The 27,314-nt window shown below is 44.8% G+C and overlaps 1 protein-coding gene across 3 annotated transcripts in view; it reads right to left on the bottom strand.

The window, feature by feature from the left end:
• DAPK2 (death associated protein kinase 2) overlaps positions 1 to 27,314 on the bottom strand; it is a 65,333-nt gene that overhangs the window by 36,015 nt on the left and 2,004 nt on the right. The window contains exons 1-2 of one of the 3 annotated variants that reach the window (XM_063142699.1): positions 16,412 to 16,432; positions 13,304 to 13,402 (exon numbers count right to left, since the gene is read on the bottom strand). In XM_063142699.1, coding sequence (XP_062998769.1) covers positions 13,304 to 13,380 — 77 coding nt within the window. In that variant the 5' untranslated portion in view covers positions 13,381 to 13,402; positions 16,412 to 16,432. Of the gene's footprint in view, positions 1 to 13,303; positions 13,403 to 14,217; positions 14,242 to 16,411; positions 16,433 to 27,314 lie in introns of those variants that run through there. The other 2 variants (XM_063142698.1, XM_063142696.1) reach the window with 2 other exon arrangements.

Raw genomic sequence — 27,314 nt, forward strand, 5'->3', positions numbered from 1 at the left:
TCTCTTGAAATGCAAATCGCACCTTGGGAGGGGAGGTTTTGGTCAGGACTGGGGCAGGAAAAGCAAGCATTAAACCTCCCCCCCTACATTTTCCACGGTCCCAAAACTACTCTGGCTTCCCAGTGGCTGCTGGTCACTGAACAAGCACGCACGTTAATTCCAGGGAATGACAGCGATTCTCCCAGGCCAGCAGGGCTCCTGCCAGGAATTGAACCTGGGACCTTCTATAGGCAAGTCAGTTGCTCTCCCAGTGAGCCATGCGACCTCTACTACTGATAAGCACAAAGCTCTTTTTCGGGAGAGTAGAGAGACTTCATACCAGAGTCTCTGTGCCCAGAGAAGAGCGCTTGATTCTTGGCTATGACTATGCAAAGAGGAGCCTCTTGGTCAAAACACATTGAGGCCTTCTAATAAACTTTGGTTTTGACCACATTGGGTTTCTCCATTTCTCTCTCTCTCTTGCTGTACTCAGCAACACAATGGACTTGGACTTACCTCCTCCCAGAATTCCACAGTGCTGTAGCACATTACACTATCATTCCAAGTATCATCCCTTATTATTAATTAGTATTATTGTTAATTTATAAAGCACCTAATATTTTCTAAGTGCTGTACAAAGATTTTTTTAAAAGGGACACAGGTCTCTGCCCTTAGGCTTACGATCTAAGATACCACACAAAAGGAAAGAGACACGAGGAGGGAAGAGGAAAGCAAGCACATTCGGGTACCAAAACTTTTCAGCTAAATAAAGATCAGGGAGAATGGCCACTGAGGAGACAATTCTGGGAGGTCAGAAACCAACATGGCAGTTTGTCCCAGGTGAGCCAATGGAGGAGGCTTTGTCTTACCTCTCCCTCTGCTACAACCAGGTAGAATGGCTTCTAATAAAAGACAGTATCTATTTCAAGAGTAGGCAACTTCGTAACTTCCAGTTGTTTTGGACTACATCTTTCTTAATCCTTGAGCACTGGCGATGATGGATGGAGCTTATGGGAGATGTAGTCCAAAACGTCTGGATGGCACCTGGTTGCCTACTCCCTGATGTATTCCCCTAGGAGTATATATACACACTGGCCTGCAAATGTCTGGACAGCCCAAATGCCCAGTTGTGTGCACTCTTCATGATCACCTGGACCAGATTAATCAGACTATTTAAGAAATCTCTTGTTTGTGCTGTCAATTTGTGCATATTCTCTATGCCTTCCTGTGACTTCGCACAATGGACAGCATTTATGCACATTCTCCTCTGAACTTGGATGACATTCTCCAAGCAGACATTTCTTTATTCATTTCTACCTCCCCAAAATGGCACTCACGGTTTCTTTCTGAACAACTGTAATTGAGAAAATCATCTCCACCCTGGAGCGTTTATGTAGAGACTTTCCTTTTAATCTTCCTTAAGAATGTAACATCGAAATAATCCCCAAAATAACACTTAGGACTCTTGTCACACTGCCTGTATAGCCTGAATGTCAACCATTGACATGACAGGTATAGTAGCAAGCAACTTTCCAAAGGTCAACACTGAATCATCTGGAAGAATGAAATCTTTCAGTTCGCTGCTGCCATGGTTGGCTATTAGAAAGTGTCAGATTATGCCTTAATATCATCCCTCAGTCCCCAACCATTTAAAGGTATAAAGATAGGATGACCTACGAAAAGGGGAAGGGGCTCCTGTATCTTTAACAGTTGCATTGAAAAGGGAATTTCAGCAGGCGTCGTTTATATGTGTGCAGCACCTGGAGAAATCCCCTCTTCATCCCAACAGTTAAAGCTGCAGGAGCCCTGCCTAGAGAGACCAGATACAAAAGAGGGCAGGGCTCCTGCAGCTTTAACTGTTGGGATGAAGAGGGGATTTCTCCAGCTGCTGCACACATGCAAATGACACCTGCTGGAATTCCCTTTTCAATACACCTGTTAAAGACGCAGACGCCCTGTCCTCGTTTTCATACGGTCACCCTAATAAAGAACAGTCTCTTGACCAGCACCACACCGCCGCTATCAGGGAATCGATAAAAGGGGCACCAGATCTGTAGCTTCAAGAAGGCATTTCCCTCCTGAAATAGTCTTTACGTCTATAGCACAATCTCCAGTTGCCAATTTCTAATGAGCAAGAGCTTTCCTGTTTTCTTGGGGAGAAAAAGGAGAAAGGGCTAATATTCATAGCATTTCAGAACGGAGTGACATTCCTAGCAATATTCAACAGCTTGTTCTTGGATACATTCCAAATCAAACTACAAAACACACAAAAGCAGTGTATTTTAAGACCATCCGCTGTGATTACACTTTATACCTTGTCACAGCCAAGTTATCAACACACATCCGTCATCCAAAGGGATGTTGGCCTGCATACCTAGAATATAGGCCCATTTAATTGTTTCTAACAACGGCAGTCATTCAACGAGTAGATCCATTCAGCTGGCAGGAGATGCGAGGGCTTCATATGAATAATAATCACGCAGGGGGCCTTCAATACCTTCTTATCGAAAGCACTGTTTTCAGTGGGCGTTTTCTACTTGTACGACACAAGTGCAATTTGCCAACCCAACAGGTTAAATTCCTTGGATAATATTAATCAGCAACAAACGCCCCCAGATGGCAACAGATAGTTTTGCGTTGGGGAAGAATTGAGTAAGCCCTGCAATTCAGAAACCGCAAGGTACTTAACATTAACCTACCTGCTTAGAACTGGTGGTCTTATGCTCCATTCTGCTGTCTACATTTTTTTTTCTGTTCGAATCCTACGAGGGTCAGAATTTCAGTCGCGCTGACTTGTTTGCTGAGATGGCCAACACATTTCAACCACAAACTGAGCTTTCTAAGGAGACTCTGACATATTCATATGCAGTTGGAACCCACCTTGCTCTTTCCGGGCAAAGTACAAAGTGTTGGTCATTACCTTTAAAGCCCTAAATGGTTTGGGTCCAGGTTACCTGCGGGATCACCTTCTCCCATATAGTCCGCCCCGCACACTCAGGTCCTCTGGGGTGAACTTACTTCAGTCAGCTAAAACTAGGCTGACATCAGTTTCCCAGAGGACCTTTTCTTCTGTCGCCCCCAGATTGTGGAATGGCCTGCCGGAGGAGATTCGTAAAATTAACTCTCTGTGTGATTTTAAGGCAGCTTTAAAGACTAGCCTTTTCCGGCAGGCCTATCCAGATCAATGTTAAATCAAGAATTTTTAAGATGTATTGATTCTTGTTCTAATGTTGTTCCCCGCCTCGATCCAAAGGGCGGGGCGGGTAAGAAATAAATATATTATTATTCATAGAATCATAGAATAGCAGAGTTGGAAGGGGCCTAGAAGGCCATCAATTCCAACCCCCCTGCTCAATGCAGGAATCCACCCTAATTATTATTATTCCCTTCTTGATATAAACCCCTTCAGACCCGGAGCTAGAATAAATGGCCATTCTTTCTTAGACCATTCATTTGCTCAGAGGCATGTAACAATCAGCTGCCTTTGTTGCAATGATGCCTCACTGTAAACGCACTTCGAAAGATGCTTTTAAAGTCTGCATAGCACCACTTTTCATCCCGTGTATCACAGGCTGCTTTCTTCTTTTTTTAACAAAAAGCTTCTGTGACAATAAAGACCCCACCCAGCACCTGTGAGGCAGGAAAGTGCCTCCCAGCGAGGGCTGGTTGAGGCTTTATTACATGCCATTGCCAAAACGTTGAGGCAACTGTACTGTACCAATTGAAAGCAAGCACAGAAATGCAAAACATCTCATTAATGCTAGATAAAATAAGTTATTCTGCCCTTCCTCACCTCTATCGAGCAATCCTGCTGCCCAGAAAGAACAAAAGAGGCTGGATCATGTTCTGTTAGCAGCAAGATGCCAGTTTCCAAAAGCTGTCTCCGCCAATTTGTTCTCCCCAACAAATGCAGATTTAACAAAATACTTTGCATGAACTCCCTTTGTCCCTCCACACATTCTGTTCCCTCGACCATTTCCTGGATGCCACAACCTGCTAAGCTCCTGTCTATCAGTCATCCTTCTTTCCTGGATTGAATGCATTGGTTTTCCTTAATCGTGGACTGCAGACCAGCTCCTGAGCCAGGATCTCCCAGGTCCCGTTCAGTAAGCCATGGCTTAACATGAGCCCTGCAGCCATGTGCTCCTCCTAATCCCTTGCCTTGCACACTTCAATTTAATTAGCAACTGCTGCTTTTGCACACAAAAAAACACTGTTTGATTCTGGTTTACAATCCTGGAGAGATTGCACAAACCACAGTTTGCTGGTTTGGATGTTTCCACAAAAGCAGAAGATATTATTATTATTATTATTATTATTATTATTATTATTATTATTATTATTATTCATTTCTTACCCGCCTCTCCACTTGGATTGAGGTGGGGAACAACAATGAATATAAAACACCTTAAAAACTGATTAAAAACATAACATACATGATTAAAACATCCTTAAAACATCCTAAAAACATTGTAAAATTTCACTGGGTAGACCTGCCGGAATAGATCAGTCTTTATTGCTTTTTTAAATTCTAAAAGACTGTCAAGTTGACGAGTCTCCTCCGGCAGGCCATTCCACAGTCTGGGAGCAGCAGAAGAGAAGGTCCTCTGGGTAACAGTTATTAATCTCGTTTTGGTTGACTGAAGTAGATTCTTCCCAGAGGATCTGAGTGTGCGGGGCGGATTGTACGGGAGAAGGCGATCCCGCAGGTAGCCTGGACCCAAACCATGTAGGGCTTTAAAGGTACTAACCAACACTTTGTACTTCACCCAGAAACTAATTCATTGACGCCACACAGATAAAGGAAAGAGGCAGGGTGATAGTACTAGGATCATCATGTAATGCCGAACTATTCATGTAGCCCATCCTTTCCCACCGTGGAGCCCTCCAAATGATCTGGAGGCAATTCCAAGCATTACTGACCATTGGTCATGCTGGCACGGACTGATGGGAACTGGTGCAAAACATTCAGAGGGCATTTACTGGAATTCATCCAACTATCTCTGCCTCTCCCATGGTTGACACTTTGATGGTAAAATCCTCTGGGCAGGAGTTATAGTTTTTGCTGGTGCTATTCTGTAAAGCTTCGCTCAAATAGTGATGACCATAGTTTGAACTGCTTCTTTACTGAAATGGGCAATGAACCCAGAATGCCGAGACACAGCCGGGCACTTGGCAGCAACTTCCTTCGTCAGCAATCGCCCCCTTCTCACGAGCAGGAGATGGCCAACACCTAACATGACATCATGTCTTATCACCCTTCTGCCAACTCCTCCCTTTAGCAGAATGCCTCCCCTTATCTGCCCTTTCACTTCGGCAAGTCAATATTTACCGATCGATCTTGGCTCGCACCTGCATGACACGTAATTGGTCAAAGTTTAATGGGCTTTTCCACCATAGTTTTGAGGAGGACACCAAAGAGATTTCTCATGGTCCGCAGCAAGAGACTGGAACCACCTTGTGCCAGTGGAAGAAAAGGGGTCCAAGTGAAATCAGGTTCAACGTTGCTGTGCTGTAGGAAAAAGATTTACACCATCCAAGATCCTGAAAACCAAAAAATCCACACCCTTCCAGTCAGTTTATATAATATTACTTATCATGGGCCTCATCTTCATGAGTATTGGAGGAGTGTGCATTGTTGTTGAGGCTCAAGTGACCTCGGTGGCACGGGGTGCCTTCTACAAACTCTGGTTGGTGGCCCAGCTACGCCCCTATCTGGACAGGGATAACCTGGCTTCAGTTGTCCATGCTCTGGTAACCTCCAAGTTAGATTACTGCAATGCACTCTACGTAGGGCTGCCTTTGAAGATGGTTCGGAAGCTGCAGCTCGTGCAAAATGCAGCGGCTAGATTGATTTCAGGAACCAGAAGGTTCAACCATATAACACCTGCTCTGGTCCGCTTGCACTGGCTGCCTTTATGTTTCCAAGCCCAATTCAAGGTGCTGGTTTTGACCTATAAAGCCTTACATGGCTTGGGACCACAATACCTGATGGAACGCCTCTCCCGACGTCAATATACCCGGTCACTACGTTCAACATCTAAGGTCCTCCTCTGGGTGCCTACTCCGAGAGAGGCTTGGAGTGTGGCAATGAGGGACAGGGCCTTTTCAGTGGTGGCCCCCAGACTATGGAACAATCTCCCTGACGAGGCTCGCCTGGCGCCAACGCTGCTATCTTTCCGGCGCCAGGTTAAGACTTTCCTCTTTGCCCAGGCATATGGCAGCACATCTTAATCACCCACATGTTTAGTTTTCTTAACGGTTTTTAATGCTTTATGTGTGTATGTTCTGTGTTTTAAAATTTAAAATTTTGTATACTTGTTTTTATCTCAATTTTAGAATTTCTGTAAACCGCCCCAGAGAGCTCTGGCTATGGGGGTGGTATATAAGTGTAATAAATAAATAAATTCTCCGCAGTAAGCTGAAATCGGCTTCGCTCCATTGTTGTTACACAGCAGAGCCAGCCATCCCTAAAACCTGGATTTTCAGTGCTGGAGTAAACAGACTTCCAGGTGTGGGGAGAGGCGGAATAGAACCAACGTCATTAAGGAGAGAGGCTTGTTACCTGCCCCTCACCAGGTTCTCTTGCCGCTACAGTTTAATTAGTGGGAACAGGGAGCAACTAACCTACAATACTGGCTCCCCATGAGAGCACCTCACCGGCACAAATAACCCCCTCTCCAAAAAGTATCGCAACAGCCCAAACACCACATCAGAGAATCCAGTTAATGCAGCTCCCAAATCTGGAGCTGCGCAGCTCTGAAGCTAACATCACATCACAAAAGTGAATTAGTACAGTCCCTTTGCAACTCTGGAGCTGCGCAGCTCTGGAGTTAGCACCACATCACAGAACCGAATTAATACAATCCCTTTGCAACTCAGGGGATGCACAGGTCCAGAGCTAACTACACATCAGAGAAGCGAATTAACTGAGTTCTAGAGTTAATTAACACAGGAAGTGCATAGATGTCTCATAGATGTCTCTACTAGGAGGAGGGCTTTCTCTGCTGTGGCACCCCGGCTGTGGAATGAGCTCCCCAGAGAGGTCCGCCTGGCGCCTACATTGTACTCCTTCTATCGCCAGCTGAAACCCTTTTTATTTTCTCAGTATTTTAACATTTAATTTAACTTAAATTTAAACTTTGCTGTTTTAATTCCGAATTTTAACCTATATCAATTTCTGCTGTGTGGTTTTATCCTGGTTGTGCTTTTTATATTGTATTTTGTAATTGTGTTTTTAGACTGTTGGTTCTTTTATTATGCTTTTCATGGTTTTAATTTTTGTGAACCGCCCAGAGAGCTTTGGCTATTGGGCGGCATAAAAATGAAGTAAATAAATAAATAAATAAATAATGTAAACGCTAAAGGAGTGAGTGGGGGAAGGGCTAGCCCACGTCACAGCCAGCCCACAGGCATGCCCAGGATTTAATGCGGAGGCACAGGGGTACATTGCAGATCCAGTGCCTGGGAGCCGCTTTAACTAAAAAGAATGGATAAAAGGACTCTCGGGTATTGCAGCTTTTCCAGGAGGAAGAGGCTTGTTGGGAGTGTGCTAGCCGCTACGTCATGTGCCGTAACTGACCTCACAATGCAGCCAAGCTGCAGGAAAACCCTGTAAAGCGGCCTCATGGTTAACTGGTACAGCACCAGGCAGCCAGTAGAGATATTTGACTAAAGCCAACAAGCCAGACGACCGCCGAGGCAGCTGGGACAAGGTGGGGCGAATGCTTCAAGTGGTCATTAACGGTGGGAAAAGGAGAGGCAGCCTGGCTCATTGGACGGGGTCAACCAGGAAGTTCTTCTGCATGAAGCCACTGAGACGAACAGGAGCTGTGCAGAGCTTCTAAAGCAGCCTTCATATGAGTTGGACTACAACTCCCATCACCCCCAGCCAGCATGATGATGGGAACTATGGTCCAGACACATCTGGAGAGCACCAAGTTGGGGAAGGAAGCTCTAAAGCAGTGGTTCTCAACCTTTTTTGCTCCATTCCCTCTTTTCACCATTGTTCAGAATATAATTCCCCCCTTCCCAAGATCGTCTAACTCAAAAGGTGCATTCCAAGTAATATGCATATAATACTGAAAACCTTTTATTTTTTTTCTATATTAGCCCCATTTAAAGGGGCAACGCAAAGCATGGCCCCTTTTACATTCTCAGCTCCCATGCTTTGCGTTGCCCCTTTAAATGGGAAGCTTGAAACTTCTAGGATTGCGAGGGAGGGAGGGAAAAGAGAGCAAAGGCCTGGCTTTTGCAGACGACATGACACTTTTCTGGGACGTTTTTAATAACATGTGTAGGAAGACATAATCTACAGGACGTCATACTTTGCTGAATAGTGGTCCCAATTCCCCCCCCCGGAACCCTAAAATTCCCCCCGGGGGGGTATTCCCCCCTTGTTGAGAAGCCATGTTCTAAAAGGATGTGCAGGGCATGGTTTTCAAAGCACATGATGCATCAATTTTGCTGAAACTAAGATAGTGTCCGGAGGGGAGACTGCATGGAAACTCCGACGACATCCACCATCCACAGTTCCACCATGGAAGAAATACAAGATATAAATTACACAAATAAATGAAAAAGATCATTAGTGCCTTGTGTGAGGACCGATGGAGGTGGTGTCCCATTACGGGCTATCAACTCCAGACGCCAAAATGTCTGCGCTGGCCCTGTGGCAAGTTTCATCCTGTAATAACAACATTTCTGCTCCTCTGAGTTACGGGAACATCCGTGTGTCAAATATTTGATGCGGCGCCTACCACAATGGCCGCCACGCCCACCTTTGTACTGCACACAACAAGATCAGCAGCTGGAAGCGCCCCAGTAAGCAGGAGCTCTGTGAAGAGAATGTTTTCTAGAATTGCTGGATCATTGCCACCAACATGTCTGTAGAATAAGGACTTCTAGGTAGGTATGACCTTAGGCCGGGGCTGGAGAGGATTTTAGATTCCAAGGTAGTAGTCCTGTGCAGAGCTGACACTTTATTTCAGACTCCTGGGCACAAGCGCCTGTGGATTGGGATATTCCCAACCCTCCCGATGTTCCTTATAAAACCGGGTACCAGATATTCAGAGGAGTTGTCTGTTATTCCAAAAGATAAGCACAGCGGCAAAAACGCTAATTCCGAAAACACTGGGTCAGGGGGTGCTCAGGAAGTGATGCCACTGGAACTACCTTTCGATTTGCCAGCTGAGAGGCAAAAGGTGACCTTTTGCTTCCTCTTTCCATCGCTTCACAGGACAAATATAGGCCTGCAAAAGCACAGCAGGCTGGGGGTGGGCACCTGGCAGCCCATGCGCCCCATCCAGCCCATGGGAAGCAACCTGTTGGCAAACTGCTTCCTATTTTCTGATGAAGAAGCTTTGCAATCCCAGGCTTCCAGAGGAAGATGTCTTGTAGGATGAGAGGGAAAGAGGCAGGCAGGCAAAGACCACTCAGAGGCTCAGTTCAGACAACGCGTTAGTCAACGCAGTGGGAGAACTCCACTCAACGGTTGAGTTTCTAGGGGGTTCTCCCCACACAACATGTTCTAACTCCACCGTTGTGTGACTGTGAGCTACCGTGGAGTTGAGTAAAATCCATCGCAATGTTTGATTGACAATTCCACCACCCTCTCTCCCCCCTTGGTCTTCCCGATGGTATCCCATCAGCCATTGCTGCAAAAAACCCAATCCCAGCTGCTCTCCTAGAGTGGCACTCACTCCTTTCGCCACTCTTGCCAAAGAACTCTGTTACCAGTGGGAAAAGTCAACTCAGCACAATAGAAAACTCCACGGAGCACGCCACACAACACAACAGTTGTGCTGGAACTCTTCTCTGCACAGTGTGGATATTCTGCGTGGAGTGTTTTCCAAAAAACTCCATCGTTGCGTGGAGTTTTCCCACCAGGCAACACATTTCTCAACGGTGGTGTAAAAACTCCACTGTGCAGTTCCAAAACCACTGTTGAGAAATGTTTTGTCTGAACTGAGCCAGAGTCTGCTGCTCACCCCGCAAAAGGCCATCTACCATTATCTGCCCTGTGGGAAGGACCCTGACCACTTATATATGGCCTTATTCTGATTTTATTTTTGATTGCTAGCATTACTCATAAGCCACTTTGGAAGGATTTGGGTCCTAGAGGCAGGATATAAATATATGTAATGAATAATGAAGTCAACATATACCAAATCATATTGCACTTTTGTATGGATTTTAACTGTAACAGTTTTGGGGTCATAGAATCATAGAATAGCAGAGTTGGAAGGGGCCTCTAAGGCCATCGAGTCCAACCCCCTGCTCAATGCAGGAATCCACCCTAAAGCATCCCTGACAGATGGTTGTCCAGCTGCCTCTTGAAGGCCTCTAGTGTGGGAGAGCCCACCACCTCCCTAGGTAACTGGTTCCATTGTCGTACTGCTCTAACAGTCAGGAAGTTTTTCCTGATGTCCAGCCGGAATCGGGCTTCCTGTCACTTGAGCCCATTATTCCGTGTCCATTATTCCGTGTCTGGGAGGATCGAGAAGTGGAACATAAATATAACAAAACAAAACCAACAGGCAGCATTTTTTTACACCTCCAGAGTGCCTCGCAGACATTACCTCAGTAATCCTCACAACGCCACTGTAAGGTAGGACATGATTATTAGCCTCTCATTGCAGATGGAGGGGCTGCAGCAGTCAGGACAGTGGCCTAACTTACCTAGTAAGTTAATGGATGAGTCAAGATTGGAACTAGAGACATGCCAGCTCATATTCTCAGCTCTTTTATGACATCAGTTCCCACAAGGAAGGATGTTACAAAAACATGAGAAGGGAGAAATAACCTGCGCAGGAGCTCCGACACACAAAAAGACAATGGCCAACCGTTTGCACACACACACACACACACACACACACACATCTGCAGCTGCTTTGTGGTTGGAAGGTGCAGCTCCTTTGATGTGATGTAGTGTTCTCAGGAAAGGAGAGGACAGCTAATGCTTTCTAAAGCCGACAAAGCAAAGATGGCTGTACTTGCCAGTTTTCCCAGTGCTTAATCAGGCCGATTAAAACAAGAGAGAGAAGATAACAGGAGCACATGAATCCGTGAAGTGGTTTAATGTTTACAAAGGGACACAAGACAGGAAAAAGTTAAAAATATTACGTAGATTAGGCTGCTACAGTATAGTAATGAATGTGTGTGTGTAGGTGTGCCTCGAACACTGATTGGCTGAGCTCCACTAGTGTCAGAGAAGGGTCTTTGGCTGCTATTGGCTCAGATTCTTGGATCACAAAGGCTACTGGTTGCCATTGGCTCCAATGTTCGCTTGGCACCTACATTATATGTTTTTAGACGCCAGGTGAAGACCTTTTTATTCTCCCAGCATTTTAGCAGTCTATAAATAAATTTTAACTCGGTGTTTTAAATTTGTAATTTTGCATTGCTGCTGTTTTTATCTGGTTGAGCTTTTGTATTGTATTTTATATTATGGTTTTATACTGTTGTTTTATACTTTGAATGGTTTTAATTTTTGTGAACCGCCCAGAGAGCTTCAACTATTGGGCAGTATAGAAATGTAATAAATAAATAAATAAATAAATAAATAAATAAATAAATGTTCTGGTACTAGAAAAGGCCTGGTAGACAAAGGGACCTAGGGAAGGAAGAGGGAGTGGTCTATACCAGAGCAGGGATGATTAATGTCCACTCATGGAAGGCTTGGCTTCCTCCATGGAAGGGCATTGCATTATGGTAGTTTGCTGGATTGCCAATATTGTTATGTTTGAACTGATCCATTGTGAGCCTTGTGCGTGTTTATTTATTTATTTATTTTATTACATTTATATACCGCCTCCCAGCCGAAGCTCTCTGGGCGGTTTACAACAATTAAAAATAGTAGACATTAAAAGTATACAAAAAATTTAAGTGTTCCATCTGCCTTTCCCCAACAAGTTAATAACATTTTTTTAAAAAATTAATTTAATCTATATCCCACCTTTCTGTCAAAAATAGCACTCAAAGCTGCTTGCCCTTAAAGTGAGCACCTCTTTCCTGCAACTCCAGTCACTAAACTGTAGCTTTATCAAGTCATCCAGGAAGAGAGAAAGAGTCGAAGGGAACTGTTTGGCCCAAGATCTCTAGCCTTGAAGCACCTCGTGCACCTCTTAAGAGATGCCAAAGAACATCAAGAGAAAACTGTGAACTCATGTCACTTCTGTATCAGCACCAAGCACATCACTGGCCTTAAATAAATCTCAACAAGTAGTTTTTGTGAACCGCCCACGGAGCTTCAGCTATTGGGCGGTATAAAAATGCAATAAATAAATAAATAAATAATGGAAAGATAAAGGTGCAGCATCTACAATTTTTGCCTACAGAACAACAAGATGAGATGAGTCCCTCCAGTTTATAATCCCTGACAGCCGTTTAGCCTAGAACCTGCCCTTTTCGTGCAAGCGATGCATCTCCTCAAAGGATCTTGACGTGAAACTCTCCACCTACCACACACATCTGTCAGCACCTTGAATTGTTGCAAAACGCAGACAGAAAAGGCTTTGCAGCCTGCCAAATATAAAACAATCTTATTTACAGAATTAAATGTTTGACTGAAGCAAGCAACGGCTTGTCACAGAGCATCTCAAGATGGGCCTTTATAAAAGACAGAGCACTTGGGACATCTTCGTTGTGTGACATAAGAAGAGAATATAGGGCTGGTTCACACATGCACACCCACTGCTTGATGCTGCCAGTTATCAAAAGATGACATCACAGGTATGATTGAGGCATCGCTATGGAAACAGACTTCCAAATTCCCCTTCGCACATAACGTTGTTCAATCCAAACTGATGAGAAAAAGCTGTGGTTCTCTTTGTGAAACGCCCCACAAAGTTTGCTTCTTGGAGCAAACAAACCCAGGACTTAAGCACTATTCAGGTGCTGACGATGATTAACGTTATGTACTTATGCATTCATGTTCCACCACGTTTCGTGCTACTTTCGAAGAACCAAAGCTGCCACAAAACGTAATGAAATTATGTCCGACTGTGGCAGCGTGAGGGTAAAGATGGGCAGGCCAAAACGGGTTTATTCATACTGACTTTTAAAAGACGTAAAGAGTTTAGATAACCCTCAGCCCACACTGACTGATGTTTAACTGAGAACTGAAGCAGAATATACAAACAAGCCCGTAAGTGGGACATGTTTATGCAGTGCATTTTACAAGGATGCCACAGACTTGTTCACATCTTAGAAAAGCACAGTTGGAATGTTTGTGGATATCCCATCTCAGCAATTCAGACAATGGCTACAAGGACATCACAGGTAACAGATTTATACAAAGGGAATAAGAGGCATTTAGGCTTACCTTCCTAGCTCTTCCCCAATTTCATAAATGTCTTCTACCTTCTGTTGCTTAAACGCAGCCATGCCTGGACTCCTCATTGATGTTTGCTGCTGAATTCAGCTGAGAAATGAAACAGAAACAGGCAGACATCAGCTGAGTCGATGTACTACCTGTGGACAAAAACTGCTAACCAACATTTCTTAGAGCAACAACATAGCGCATCACCCCCCAGTGTCCTCAAAATACCAGTCAAAAAGATGTTGCTTCATGCAAATGCGCAGTATTTACATCCCTTAAAAATGGCTTTAAAAACAGGAACAACCCAGGGCCTTCCAGATGTCCAGACTGGATGTGTCTGAGCTCTCTGGCAGTCATTTATAATCTCTGGACAGTTAGTTGGCTGTTTTATTTGAGCATTTGAATCATTCAAGGCTTGGAGGCTGGGACTTTCTTAGCAAATCTGAAGCAACCGATCCTTTGGGAAGAAATTCCAGGCTCTACTGAGACCCAGGTTCAAGTCCCCACTCTGCGCATGAAGCACACTGGGTGACTTTGGACCAGGCTCCTTCTCTCAGCTTAACCTACCTCACAAGGCTGTTGTGAGGATAAAATGGGGGGGGGGAGGGCTGAACCACGTATGCAACCTTGAGCTGTTTGGAGGAAAGGTGGGATGTGAATGAACATTAATAAATAAGAACATAAGAAGAGCCCTGCTGGATCAGACCGAGGGTCCATCTAGTCCAGCACTCTGATCACACAGGGACCTACAAAGCAGGACACGATACAACAGCACCCTCCCACCCATGTTCCCCCAGCAACTGGGGCATATAGGCTTACTGCCTCAGACACTGGAGGTAGCACATAGCCTTCTCCTCCAGGAATTTATCCAACCCCCTTTTAAAGCCATGCAAAGATCCCCTCGCTTGTTTTACAACCGCAGTCCATGCTTAGCTGGCTTGCTCAGAATGATGGGTGCTGCTGGCAGCTTCCCTGCTCCTGCTCTAGCATGCCAAAGTTGGAACTGTGAACAGTTATCTGTATGGGGGGGGGGGGCGGGATTGATATGCAAGGAAGGGTCCTTAACTTGGGAAAGGAGTTGACTCAACCCCATTGGTAAGCCTCATAAATTTAAAACACAGCCCTGCGTGAAAGCGAACTGGGTGTCCCTTTGATGTAGCTTTACAAATAAGGACATCTAGTTGCTGACCTGGGCATTATCGATTCATAACAGTCACAAACTGTTCCCGCTCAAGAGGGCAAACGTTCAACCTGGAATGCCTGCACTGACGAGTGCTGCGTCTTCCAGACTTACAACACCATCCTATGTTTGTTTACTCTGGAGGAAGTCCTCCTGCATTAAATTGGACTGATGCCCAGCTAAGTGCTGGGGGTGGGGGGGGGGCGGGCGAGGGAGCCACAGGCTAGAAGTGAAACACAAATGTGAAAGTAGGGTTGGCCTGTAGTCTGGCGGACGGGCTGAAATTCTGAGATCAGGGGGAGAAGGTGGTTGAACCAATTTTGCGCAAGTGATGCATCTCCTCGAAGGGTCTTGGCATAAATCTCTTCACCTATCAAAATGCAACAAAACGCTCAGCCAGCTTTTGAGATCTCCAGACCTCTTCATAAGATAACTGGAACAAGGAGGTTTGAACATGTAACACAGATTCTGGCCTGCTTGCTTTGGCTGCCTATATGTTTCCGAGCCCAATTCAAGGTGCTGGTTTTAACCTATAAAGCCTTACATGGCTTGGGACCACAATACCTAATGGAACACCTCTCCCGACATCAACCTATCCATACACTGCACTCAACATCTGAGGTCCTCCTCCGGGTGCCTACTCCAAAGGAAGCTCGGAGGGTGGCAACAAGAGGGAGGGCCTTTTCAGTGGTGGCCCCCCAATTATGGAATGATCTCCCTGACGAGGCTCGCCTGGCACCAACGTTGTTATATTTTCATAGAATCATAGAATAGCAGAGTTGGAAGGGACCTACAAGGCCATTGAGTCCAACCCCCTGCTCAATGCAGGAATCCACCCTAAAGCATCCCTGACAGATGGTTGTCCAGCTGCCTCTTGAAGGCCTCTAGTGTGGGAGAGCCCACAACCTCCCTAGGTAACTGATTCCATTGTCGTACTGCTCTAACAGTCAGGAAGTTTTTCCTGATGTCCAGCTGGAATCTGGCTTCCTTTAACTTGAGCCTGTTATTCCATGTCCTGCACTCTGGGAGGATCGAGAAGTGATCCTGGCCCTCCTCTGTGTGAAAACCTTTTAAGTATTTGAAGAGTGCTATCATGTCTCCCCTCGGTGCCAGGTCAAGATTTTTCTCTTCTCTCAGGCATTTAACAGCATTTAACGACAAACTAAGTTTGTTTCTTTTCTAATGGATCCCAGAACTGTTGTTTTTAAAATGGATACCGTTGTTTTTATACTGCTTATGTTTTTGATGGGTTTAAATTCTGTGTACTTTTTAACATTCACTGTTTTTAACTTTTGTATGCTCTCCAGAAAGCTTCGGCTATGGGGCGGTATATAAATGTAATAAATAAAATAAATATAAATAAGGCTGGATGTTAAAAAAAGCAGGCGGGCAGAGGGTGGGAGCAAAAGCTGTCTGGAGACTGAGGCCATGGGCAGTGTCTTAAGATGGCGTGTAAGAAGGGAAGCAAACTCTACTCGGCTGTATGCAGGTTTATAAGGGAGCGAGGTATAAGACTCCTGGGAATTTGGCTGATTGATCTGTTGACGCACTTCTCCGGGTCCTTTTAAGAGAACAATGAAAGGCTCCTGCTTGTCACATCTGCATAAACCTCACACATAACTACACTTAGCGTTTATGTAACTTTTCTTTTTGGGGTTGGATTACTCCATCGCTCTGCCAATTTTAGGCAGCAAAACCACACAGAGACTCCAGTTGTTTATTGTGGCTGCTCCATCAATGGGGAGCTTCCTTCTCAAAGACTTGCCTTTTCAGGCTGGCTTTTGGTGGGGTGAGGCTTTTCACTCGGTATGAAGTTCTAGCATATCTTGCATGGGATTTTGGGTGTGTGTTTCAACACTGTAGCCCACCTCAAGTTCTAGCAACGCAAGACGCTTACATCAAAGGAGTATTAACCAACTGCTATCACACACCTTTCGAGCTGTTTAAATGTTGCTTTCTGGCTTGCAATATAGGCATCATGAGATTAGGAACGTGACTAAAATGGAGATCTTCAAAGGAGAACTGGACCAAGGAGTGGTGGGTATGGAACATGGACTCTTGGCTTCCTGTCGGTGATATACAGTACTATGCCGTCAAAACTTTCAGCGTAGGCTGTTCACATTGGAGTAGAAAGCAAAGGCTCCGTTCCACAGGCACCATACAAAATTGGTTTCCTTTCCCAAGGATTTTAAAAGCTAAAATCTAACGATTCATCTGTGCTACCCTCTGCCATAATAAGCAACTGCAGGCACTCCCAGCGTCTCTGTCTCTTTCTCTCCCCACAATCCCATCCTGAAGGCTTTCGCTGGTGCCTCCCTCATCCAGCTGACATCATCAGGACCCTCCGAACAGGTCAAACTGGAGAAAGAAAAATAGCGATAAGGTTCTAAGAAACTGCAAGTGATGCTGTTTAAACCTCCTTTGGAATGGAATGTTCATTTCATGGGGGATGTGAACAGCCTAATGGGAACAATTTACAGTCGGAATAGGAAATTATGAAGCTTACAGCCCCATGTCTAAAAATAGCACAAAAATGGATACAGCAATATATTGTGCTGGTTCAACTCCTGTTCTCATAGTTGCATTTATTTCTATTTATTTAAAATACTTCTTGGCTGCCTTTCAGGGCAGAAGGCCACCCAAAGGCGGCTTACAGCAATATTTGCATGAACTCTTTCAGTTCCAGAGGATTTTTCATAGCAGAGAATGGGAGTCATCTGGCAGCTAATTTTCTCAGCTTCATCTCCCATATCTGTAAAATGGGCAGGAGGGCTGATATTATAGGACTACTTTAGAGGACTGTTCTCAAGCATGATTGCTTAAGATAACATACATAAAGTGATTTGAACAATAGAGTTACACAGTGCAAATGGCTAATAATACTACTACACAGTAATGTCCAAAAGGAAAGTTGTTTATTCCTACCACCACCACCCCAGTGAAAAATACAGCTTAAGTTTTTCATGATAGTTGGGGATGGATCGAAAGAGATACATAACTTCACAATTTATAAAACACTGCACTTTTAATGCACTTTCTTAACCTAGGCACTTCCTTGTCTTCACAATTCATCTTTGTTGTAGAGACCCTATCTCTAAAGAACATGCAACCCACATTATAATAGCCTCAATGCACATTATCATAGAATCACAGAATCATAGAATAGTAAAGTTGGAAGGAGCCTATAAGGCCATCCAGTCCAACCCCCTGCTCAATGCAGGAATCCACCCTAAAGCATCTCTGACAGTTGGTTGTCCAGCTGCCTCTTGAAGGCCTCTAGTGCGGGAGAGCCCACAACTTCCCTAGGTAACTGGTTCCATTGTCGTACTGCTCTAACAGTCAGGAAATTTTTACTGATGTCCAGCCGGAATCTGGCTTCCTTTAACTTGAGCCCGTTATTCCGTGTCCTGTACTCTGAAATGATGGAGAAGAGATCCTGGCCCTCCTCTGTGTGACAACCTTTCAAGTACCTGAAGAGTGCTATCATGTCTCCCCTCAACCTTCTCTTCTCCAGGCTAAGCATGCCCAGTTATTTCAGTCTCTCTTCATAGGGCTTTGTTTCCAGACTATAAAGATCTATCGTTCTTAACTTCATAGTTTCATGTGCAGAATGTCAATTTATGACAAACAAAAAAGCTAGCAGTGCAGTCCAATACATGTCTACTCAGATGTAAATCCTTTTGAGTTTAATGGGGTGTACTGTTGTGTAAGTGGGTATAGGATTGCAGCTCATGCAAGTCAAACAGGAGTTACTCAGCACTGTAATTTCCAGATTTGCTTATTTAATTTCTAATACTAGTTAAATCACCTCTCCATAAAAGCGCCCAAAGCAACATGCAATAAAATAATGAATGTACTTGTCTAAAACAAAACAACATTTTAAGCCAGCAGCAACAAGCTATTCAATTAAAAACTAAACCTTCTCCCACAGAAGAGGCAGCAACCCTGTCCACCTCTCTCTTCCCCTGCTTTTAGATAAAAGATATTAACTAAAATAAAAAAAACAGGTATGCGTTCAAAGAAAATTTTAATCCAGAGAATTGTCACCTTCCAGCAACATAATTACCGTTTATACCATACAATACCTCCAGTTTTATGATGCCTTCCTTCCACCCAGCATTTTCAGAAACCTCTACAATGGCACAAACTCCGTTAAGAGTGCTAAGATACAGGAAGCCAATTTAAGTCACTTCCCGTAGCCAGGGTTGGAAAAAGTCTCATGGATGTGCATAAAAGTGTGATGATTGGCACATCTCTCCCCCCTCACACACACACAATCAATGGCTCCCTCCTGAGCATCAGTTGTGAAAACGAATGAAAAGAGAACAATTGAATACCGTATTTCTTTGATTGTAAGACGCCATCAATTGTAAGACGCACACTAATTTCAGTACCACCAACAGAAAAAAAAAAACCTAAGACACGCCCGCGATTCTAAGATGCACCCCATTTTTAGAGAAGTTTATATGGGGAAAAAAGTGCGTCTTAGAATTGAAGAAATAGGGTAATAAAATTAATTAAAACAAATAGATTAACAAGACTAAAAAAAAAGTTCTTCCAATCCCCAGAAGAATTTAGGTCGGCCTAGGCCAGGAGCAGCAACATAGAAGGAGACCTGATTAGATTTTGAGTATTGGGAAGGGTTGTCCTACGGGTGTGGGTGGCCAGCTGGGTAGAAAACAGAGGAGAGAAAACTCAGATGGGGTTGAGAGAATTTCAAAGAGCCAGCCTGGGAACTCCCTTGGCTCCGTGTTCTTCAGTCATCTCTGCTACATCGTAACACAAATCCTTTAGTAACCATGCAAATATTCTGGGGATTATTGCAAGTTGAGACACAATAAAATTAATTAAGCCTTCAAACAATCATGAGATCATCCCAGATAAGCAGGGAGGTGCCAAGGCATGTCCCTTTGACATAACGGCTCAGCTCTTGCAGGAGCAGAACTTTCTGAAAACATCTTCACCGCTTGACCTTCTAGTGCCAACCAAGTCCAGCAAGTGATCTTGTTCTAAAGAGGTGCCCGGGAAAGCAGCCTTCCCTTAGGTAAGACCACTGGTTCATCATTGTGAATCGCCCAGACAGCTTCGGCTACTGGGCAGCAAAGAAATGCAACAAATACATAAATAAACAAATAAATAGTCCAGTCCTCTGACAGGCAGATGTTGCTAGGCTAAAACTTCCATTGTCCCTCTCTACTGGCAATACAGACCTGAACTAATGGAAAATGCATCCCACCAACATTTGGGGGGCTCCTCCATTCCCCCATCCCTGTCCTAGGGTCTCAAGGAGGGCTCTGGTGCATCACCGCACCAGCGACCAGACCCTTTTTCTTCTCTCTCCTTCATTCATTCAGCCAGGCAAGTGGGTGAGCTGTCCATTCCCTTAGCTTGGAATAGGTACCAGCTTCCATACACTTGTAAGCAGGCACCTTCAGCTATCAAAACTATACAAAACCCAGCAAGAGACAAGAGAGAGAAAGAGAGAGACAGACAGTTTGCATAACAAGGCGCATGCTTGCAATAGTTTAGTTTCTCCAGATTGGGATTCCTTGCTGAATTCAGTGATCCATATCAGGCGCCTACTCCTTTGCAGTTCACATAACCCAGCACACTAGGAACACAGCTTTTTGGCAGAATGTTATTTATGGCCAAGATATCTTTAAGCAGCATCAGGTATGTGAGTCAGTCTCATCACAGCTTCCTGTATTCTGGCCACTTACATGAATCCACAGCCGCACCTTCTTCTAAAGGACATCACTGAGGTCAGCACTAACCCCACAACAGGGATCTTGTCCTTAACTGGGGTCATGGCCATCAGCTTCTGCTGCCACCATCCCTGCCACGGATTAGATGTCCCCAAATGTTAGCTTGCAAGTTCCTATCCCTCAGGTGCATATATAAAACCTTGAAGCATTGACATGTCTCAGAAGACACCTTAAACCACGGCTTTAACCACAGTGGTTAAGCCAGAAAGCCAGGCCATGTTCAGAAGACACCTTAAACCACGGCTTTAACCATGGTGGTTAAGCCAGAAAGCCGGGCTGTGTTCAGAAGACACCTTAAACCATGGCTTTAACCACGGTGGTTAAGCCAGAAAGCCTTATTCACCTTGGTTAAAGCCATGGTTTAAGGAGTGTTCTGAACACAGCCTGGCTTTCTGGCTTAACTACCGTGGTTAAAGCCATGGTTTAAGGTGTCTTCTGAACGGGGCCATTGTCTAATACTATTTAAGATGTCTATGCCGAGAGTCTCCTGCTGAAAAGGGGAGCTGCTTACAGACAGAAAATAATACAATAAAAACAGCATATAAGATTAAAACCACCAACTTAAAGCAAAACAGTAACTAAATATTTTAAGCCCTTGTGAAGTAAAAGGTTTTCCCTTTCTGTCAAAAAGACAACAGAGGGGGAGCTGGGTGAATCTCCACAGGGAAAGCAAGACCACAGCTCGTTGGTCCAAGTATGCAGGTCCTTTCAAGAAGGAAAGAGCAGCATTTAAATGCCGGGTGAATTGTGAGTTTCCACGTCCAGCGGCTGGGTTGAACATGCAGCTCCAGAGCAGACCCCACACAAGAACCGGAGGCTCATGCCAAGGCATGGAAGGATATTATGAGTACGTCGGACGACTGACTTAAATAGGCGCTGCCCGGGATTCTTGTGGCTTTTGGTGTGGAACGTGAGGTCTGCCAAGGGTGACTTCTGAGCTCCAAGGTCACCCAGGCAGGAGGCTGGAGTCCAATAGACCAGAAAAAGCCATCCTTGTTTAGGATGCAGGTGTCTCCCCCCCCCCTCGCTCCCCACAGCAGACTTTCCTTTTTAAGCACTGCTGGCTCTCTGCTAAACTCAGCTCTGCAACGCATTTTGGGCCAGCGAGACCAGCTAATTGCTGGGATCGCTGCTGTAACTGATACCCAGGCATTCAGAGGCCGCAGGCTGGAGTGTGGAATAACGTGGTGGGTGGGTGGGTGGGTGAGGAGCTCAAACAAAGACAGACTCAGGAATGTCTCTTAATGCGCTCAGAGCAGGCCTCCCTGGGCCGGCAGGGGAGTCATTCTGGCTTCCTCAACTGCAGCCAAGGTGTAACTCTACCATGGAAATCTTTGGGTATATCCATATTACAGAAAAACATCTCTTCAAACCAGGCATTCTTGTACAGTGAACATGCAAGGGGGAAAGAGAGGATGGGTGTCATGTCTAGCCCTGCTCCCCCTGGATTGGAAGAAGGTGTTTCAGGTGATCAATCAGAATCAGACTCTGAACTAGAGGAGTCGGCGCCAGAAACAGGCCAGTCTGTACCAGTGGGGGAGAAAGCTCTCACAGGCTCTTCACCAGCTGGGAGTGAACCCTCTCTAGAGCTGATCTTGTCAAGGGCAATGAATACACAGTCAGTGGGAAGCCAACGTTCTTTCAAGGGGGAGAGCATGGAGTAGTTAGCCGATCCTAGAGTACGCCATAGACTAAAACAGGCAGAGCTAAAGGAAGGTGAGAGAAAGTCAGCCCGGTTGGCATCCCATCAGAAGCTGTCTCAGAAATAGTCTCTCAGAAGTTAACGCGCCTTGGGAAAGGGCTTTCCATTCTTCTTGAAAAGACAATTGTCTCACTTAGTTTTCATAGTTTTGCCCACGGGAAAGTTCCTAGAGATTAGACTCTCTTCAGGTGGGAAGAGATGTTTATTGTTTAAATAAAGCTTTGTGGATTACTAAGCAGGCCTCGTTATTGTCTCCCAAGAAGGCAGGAGGTTTTTGAGAAACACGACAATGGGCAGCCTAGCTCAGACCCTCCCTTATGTCATCATCCATTTCGCCCTGGATGTGTTACTGGCAAAGTTCTGCAGCAGGGAGACTGTATTTGCTTCCTGCCTGCTTTGAAACCCCACACAGATAGAGAAGGCTCCCTCTGTAGAAATGAATCTTCAATACGTGGAGGGTGATGAAAAGGGGGCAGAGAAGGGGCAGAGCTAGCATGTTTACCCTCGCTCCTCCCCACACACCTGTACATTCATAAACCCCAGCAAAAGTTCCTGAACAGGGTTTTGGTGGAGCAGAAAATGCCCAAAGCCCTTCAAGGCAGCGTTACGTCTTGGTTGTAGTTGAAGAAGCCAGCATGAATGCAGCCAGATTTTGCACAACTGTTCCTAGCACCTGCTGGATACTGGCTGAGATGTTACTGAGGACAGCACCATGTACATTGATGGTGCTATATAAATAAATAATAATAATAATAATAATAATGACAGGACAAGTCCTGCCCCGAGTGCAGAATTGGAACGCTTTTAACAGGATGATTATTATATATTTCTGCACTGTGACACGACACTCACGTGGTTCTTCAAAAAGGAACAAACACAGTGCTCTTTCTATTCACTTATTCTACGGGGGGCAGGGGGGCATTTGCACTCCTGCCTTCCTAAAGTTTACACAGTGATCACACTAAGATAAGAACTAGTAGCAGTAGAGCATTCAGCAGAAAGCTGCTCCCCACACTCACCCCCAATTGTCCATACAAGCCCTTTGGGAGACAAGGCAGTCCCTTCATTCTGCTGGGAAATTGCTTCATTGAGCCTGGCATTTCCACAGACTGCCCAGCCTCTCCTTGCTCCATTGTTCCTGAAAGGTTCGATTAAGAAACAGGAGCCTGTTCCCTGGGCAAAGCCAAACTCTCCACAGCTTAACTCACCCGGGGCTCCCGCAACCGCACCGCCCAACGGCATTCCCCGCCTGTCTACGCTAGCATCTTTTTGTTACAAGCGAGACGCCGTCATGTTGCCCATCATCAACGCAAGCACATCAGAACACTATTTTTATCTCCCCTCTGCACGCTCTCTGTCTTCCTGGAGCTGGGAGGGGAGCTTTGGGCAGGACCGCATCTGGAGTGGAATCAGGTTCGGGGCAAACTCAAGAGAGAGACTGACAGATGAGGTGGGAAAGTTCAAGAGACATCCAACTCTGGCAGTGAAAGAGAACGGCCCGACATTTGTGGAGGGGAAGCAAAAAGAAAAATCCACGAGGGAGCTGTGGCCAAGGGCAGATGCAGAGAATAGCAAAGTTACTCAAGGGGAGGACGTCATGCACACGGATCTCCTTGGTTCGAATGCCGATGTCCCAAGTGAGAGGATCAGACAGCTGCGTCACACTTAACAGCAATCGTATTCACGGCAGCTATACTGGTGTTTCCAGCAACCAACAAGTAAAGTTCAGGCAGACCCCATCAGAAATAATTAATGGACTGAGTGATTGATGAATATATCACCTTTCTGGGCAGAAAGCTCCCTCAAGACAGTTTACAACATTAAAAACACGCATCTATCTATTCCATAGCACCTGGCAAAGTTTTGCATGCAAAAAGAAAACCAGGGAAGTCCCTGTTCACAAAAAGCTTATTCTGTTCACACAGTTTCCCTCTCCAGCTCTGTACCTACGTCCAATTACCAGCAGTTGCAATTTCTGTTAAAAGAGTCTTCCTATATTCACAACAATTCCTTTACTGGTACTAGTACATGTCTGCAACAGTCATGTACGTGTGCGTGTTTGTTCTACATTAATTTATTTATTTAAAACATTTTCAGACCGCCCTTCGTTTTATTTGGAATTTCAGGGTGGGGTACAATCAATTGTCACAACAGAAATGCATTAATAAAAACAATAGATAAAACCCTTAGCAGTTAAAACATACATCAGTTAAAATGCCTGGGTGAACAAAGGCGTGTTCGCCTGGTGCCGAAGCGATGACAGCGTGGGCGCCAGGCAGCCTGCTGTAAGGATGGCATTTTCCGATCAGGGTGCCTTTGCACCAAGAGCCTTTTCTTTGGTGAACAGAAGTGACAGCTGCAATGGCACACGGTGGTGGACAATGCCTGTGGGTACTGATGGCCATAAACCAGCCATCCCCCAGCTGGGTGCCCTCCAGATATGCCCTTCCAATGGCCAAGCTGGCCGAGGATGATAGGAGCTGTAATCCACCACTTCTGGAGGCCAGCAAGCTGGGAGAGGTTCCCATGAGCCATCAGACCACCAAGTCTCCAACCAGCTAGTTCTCAGTAATATCCCGGGAAAGGAATTCCTAGACAGGTGGAAGTAGGTCTGATGTCACCTTGGAGAGCTCCTTTTGAGTTCTGACCGGTTGTGACTGAAACCTGGGGCGGATTTACCCCACTGCTATCAGAGCCACCAGCCTCTATTGCCCAGGTCTGCCTTGCCCAACCTGTCCTTGATATTAATCGGTTTGGGGAATTCAAAATGAAGGTCCCGGGTTTTACTTCTTCATTTCCCTACTGTTTATTTTTTTAAAAAAAAAATTGCACAAAATTAGAGAAGTCTGTAGTTGCTATGAATGATAGCAACCAACGAGCGCCAAAGGCACACAACTTCTATGGTAATATACAATATACTAATTACTAAAAAAAAGGGGGTGAACACTTATATTTGACACCGGTAGCCTGTTAAAGCCTATTGAAAGAAGCTTATGTCAAAAAGCCTGTTGAAAGAAGTTTATATCAATTTAAAAAATACTGTTGAGATTTGTGTTTACATTTAGGGATTTTCTAATGTGTACTATGACCGTTTATGGTTGTTTATTATGTTATATAAACTTTTGTTTGATATAAATGTTCACCCCCTTTTTTTAGTAATTAGTATATTGTATATTACTATAGTAGTTGTGGGCCTTTGGCACTCGTTGGTTGCTATCATATTTTAAAAAAAGAAACACTAACCCTAAAGCTGTAATCACTGTACGTGCACATGCTAGTGAGCACTTGTCTTTACAACCGGTGGGTCTCATGGGATCAGGCTACAGGAATTCCAGCCCTAAGAAATCCTGAGCCAGCAATGACCCCCTCCCCACCAGAATCAGCCACTGTTGTCAGAAACGCGTTCGGGGGCCCTTGAACCCAGGACAAAGAAAGGGTTCCCTGGAGCACACATGCAAAGCACTCTGGGGCACTTTCCCCCAATACTTTCCCTGTTAAAAGAAAGAGCAGCTCCTGCCTGTTGCCCATCCCATTAGAAAGGTCTTGTGCAACTGTGTTGAAAGGTATGAAGAAACGAAGCCGCCTTATCCTGAATCAAACTCTTGGCCCACCTGGCCCAGGCCCAGGAATCTCTCCTTCAGGCTTCCCTGAACTGATGCACCCTCCGGAGGTGTTGAAGGACCTAGGCAGGGGTCCTTCCCAGCCCTCAAGAAGTTGGGCAATCATTGAAGACCCATAATTCAGCACATACCACAGGCGTTCCACCACTGAACAAGTCCAAGAAGAATTCAGATCTGTTAGGGACATCAGAAGCTGCATAGACCATGTCCATCTAGCTCAGTATTTGTCAACACTAACTGGCAGCAGTGGCTCTCCAGGACTTCATTCAAAAAAGGAAGGCAGTAGTATGAATAATCTAATGTTTAGAGAATGCCCAAAGCACACTACTACACAATATACCTACAGTGATAGTGATCATTAACCTTATTTATTCACAAATATACCTGATGCATCCACCTGCATGGTCATCAATGGCAAACAGCTAGTTGTCTAACAAAACTGTGCACGAATTTTACTCCTTAGACAATCATCTTTTTACAATAAATACATATACCACATTCACAGTTTTTAGACACAACACAGTGCTGGTAATGGCATCAGTGTAGTACTGTTTATATATATATTTATAATACTAGATTATGTTTATTATTTTCTTGTTCTTATCAGCGTTATGAACTTGACAGGCCTCCGGTTTTTTGTCCTGTTTACGCAATAGCTTCTACGGAAAAAACGCCTATGCGGCAGAGTCTTGCTATTTACTGTTTTACTCTGTACAGCACCATGTACATTGATGGTGCTATATAAATAATAATAATAATAATAATAATAATAATAATAACGCTGAGTTGGCTGAAACCCATAAATTTTGTGGGGTAGACACCTCCAAATATTATTGTGGGGTAGATGCCTCAAGCCTGGAGAAATGCGAATAGCAGCTGAATTTTTCCAGCCCTACCTGGAGATGCTGATGGGTGCAAAACGGCCACTGAGCCACGGCACCTCCTAACTTGTGTTTAGTGCCACAAATCAATTTAAAGTGCTTCTCAAAAGCAAAAGACAAAGTCTTCTCCTAGAAGCGGCGTAGCAAGTAAAGTTTTAAAAACTTAATTTAAATCTGGCACACATTTTATGAACGCATACATGAAATCAGGATTCCTTTTTGTTATTTCCTCCTGGGCCCACTGCATAAACGACAGTAATAATGTAATCAGAACTTCATATAAACAAGGGTACTCTTTATAAAAGGTTAAATTGACAAAGGTCCCCATTGATTGCCTGCTTTAGCTGCTCTGTTCCCCTGCGTGTTCTGTTGCATCCTTATGACTTTGGCCAACTGTCCCTCCTTTAAAACAAAAAACACCACTTCCACCTTGAGAAGATGACAACAGCAATATGGCTGGAGCTGGTTTCAGGTCCCAGGTCCACCCCAAGGTCAGCCCCAATCCGCACAAAGGTAGTCCTCTTTTGTCCTCTGTACATGATTTTTACAAAGAATCCATGGGACGTGAAAGAGAAGCATGAAGTGTGAGGCACAGGATAACTCCCAATGTAGCACAAAAAAAAAACTATCATGTGAACTGCGGACGATCCATGTTCAATGCATGCATACATCAAGACTGCAGTCCTTAACACATACCTGGGAGTAAATCAATGGGACTTGGGTACTGACGAAGCAATTTAGGAATTCTCTTCCCATGAATCTGCTAATCTCCAACATGTTTTGAGCCAACCTTGTGCATAAAGATTTGCAAGAAGGCATTTCAACATATGTTAATACCGTGACATCTGTATATTACATCTATGCCT

The sequence above is a fragment of the Elgaria multicarinata genome, chromosome 16 (genome assembly GCF_023053635.1).
Source record: "Elgaria multicarinata webbii isolate HBS135686 ecotype San Diego chromosome 16, rElgMul1.1.pri, whole genome shotgun sequence".
Taxonomy (NCBI): Eukaryota; Metazoa; Chordata; class Lepidosauria; order Squamata; family Anguidae; genus Elgaria; species Elgaria multicarinata.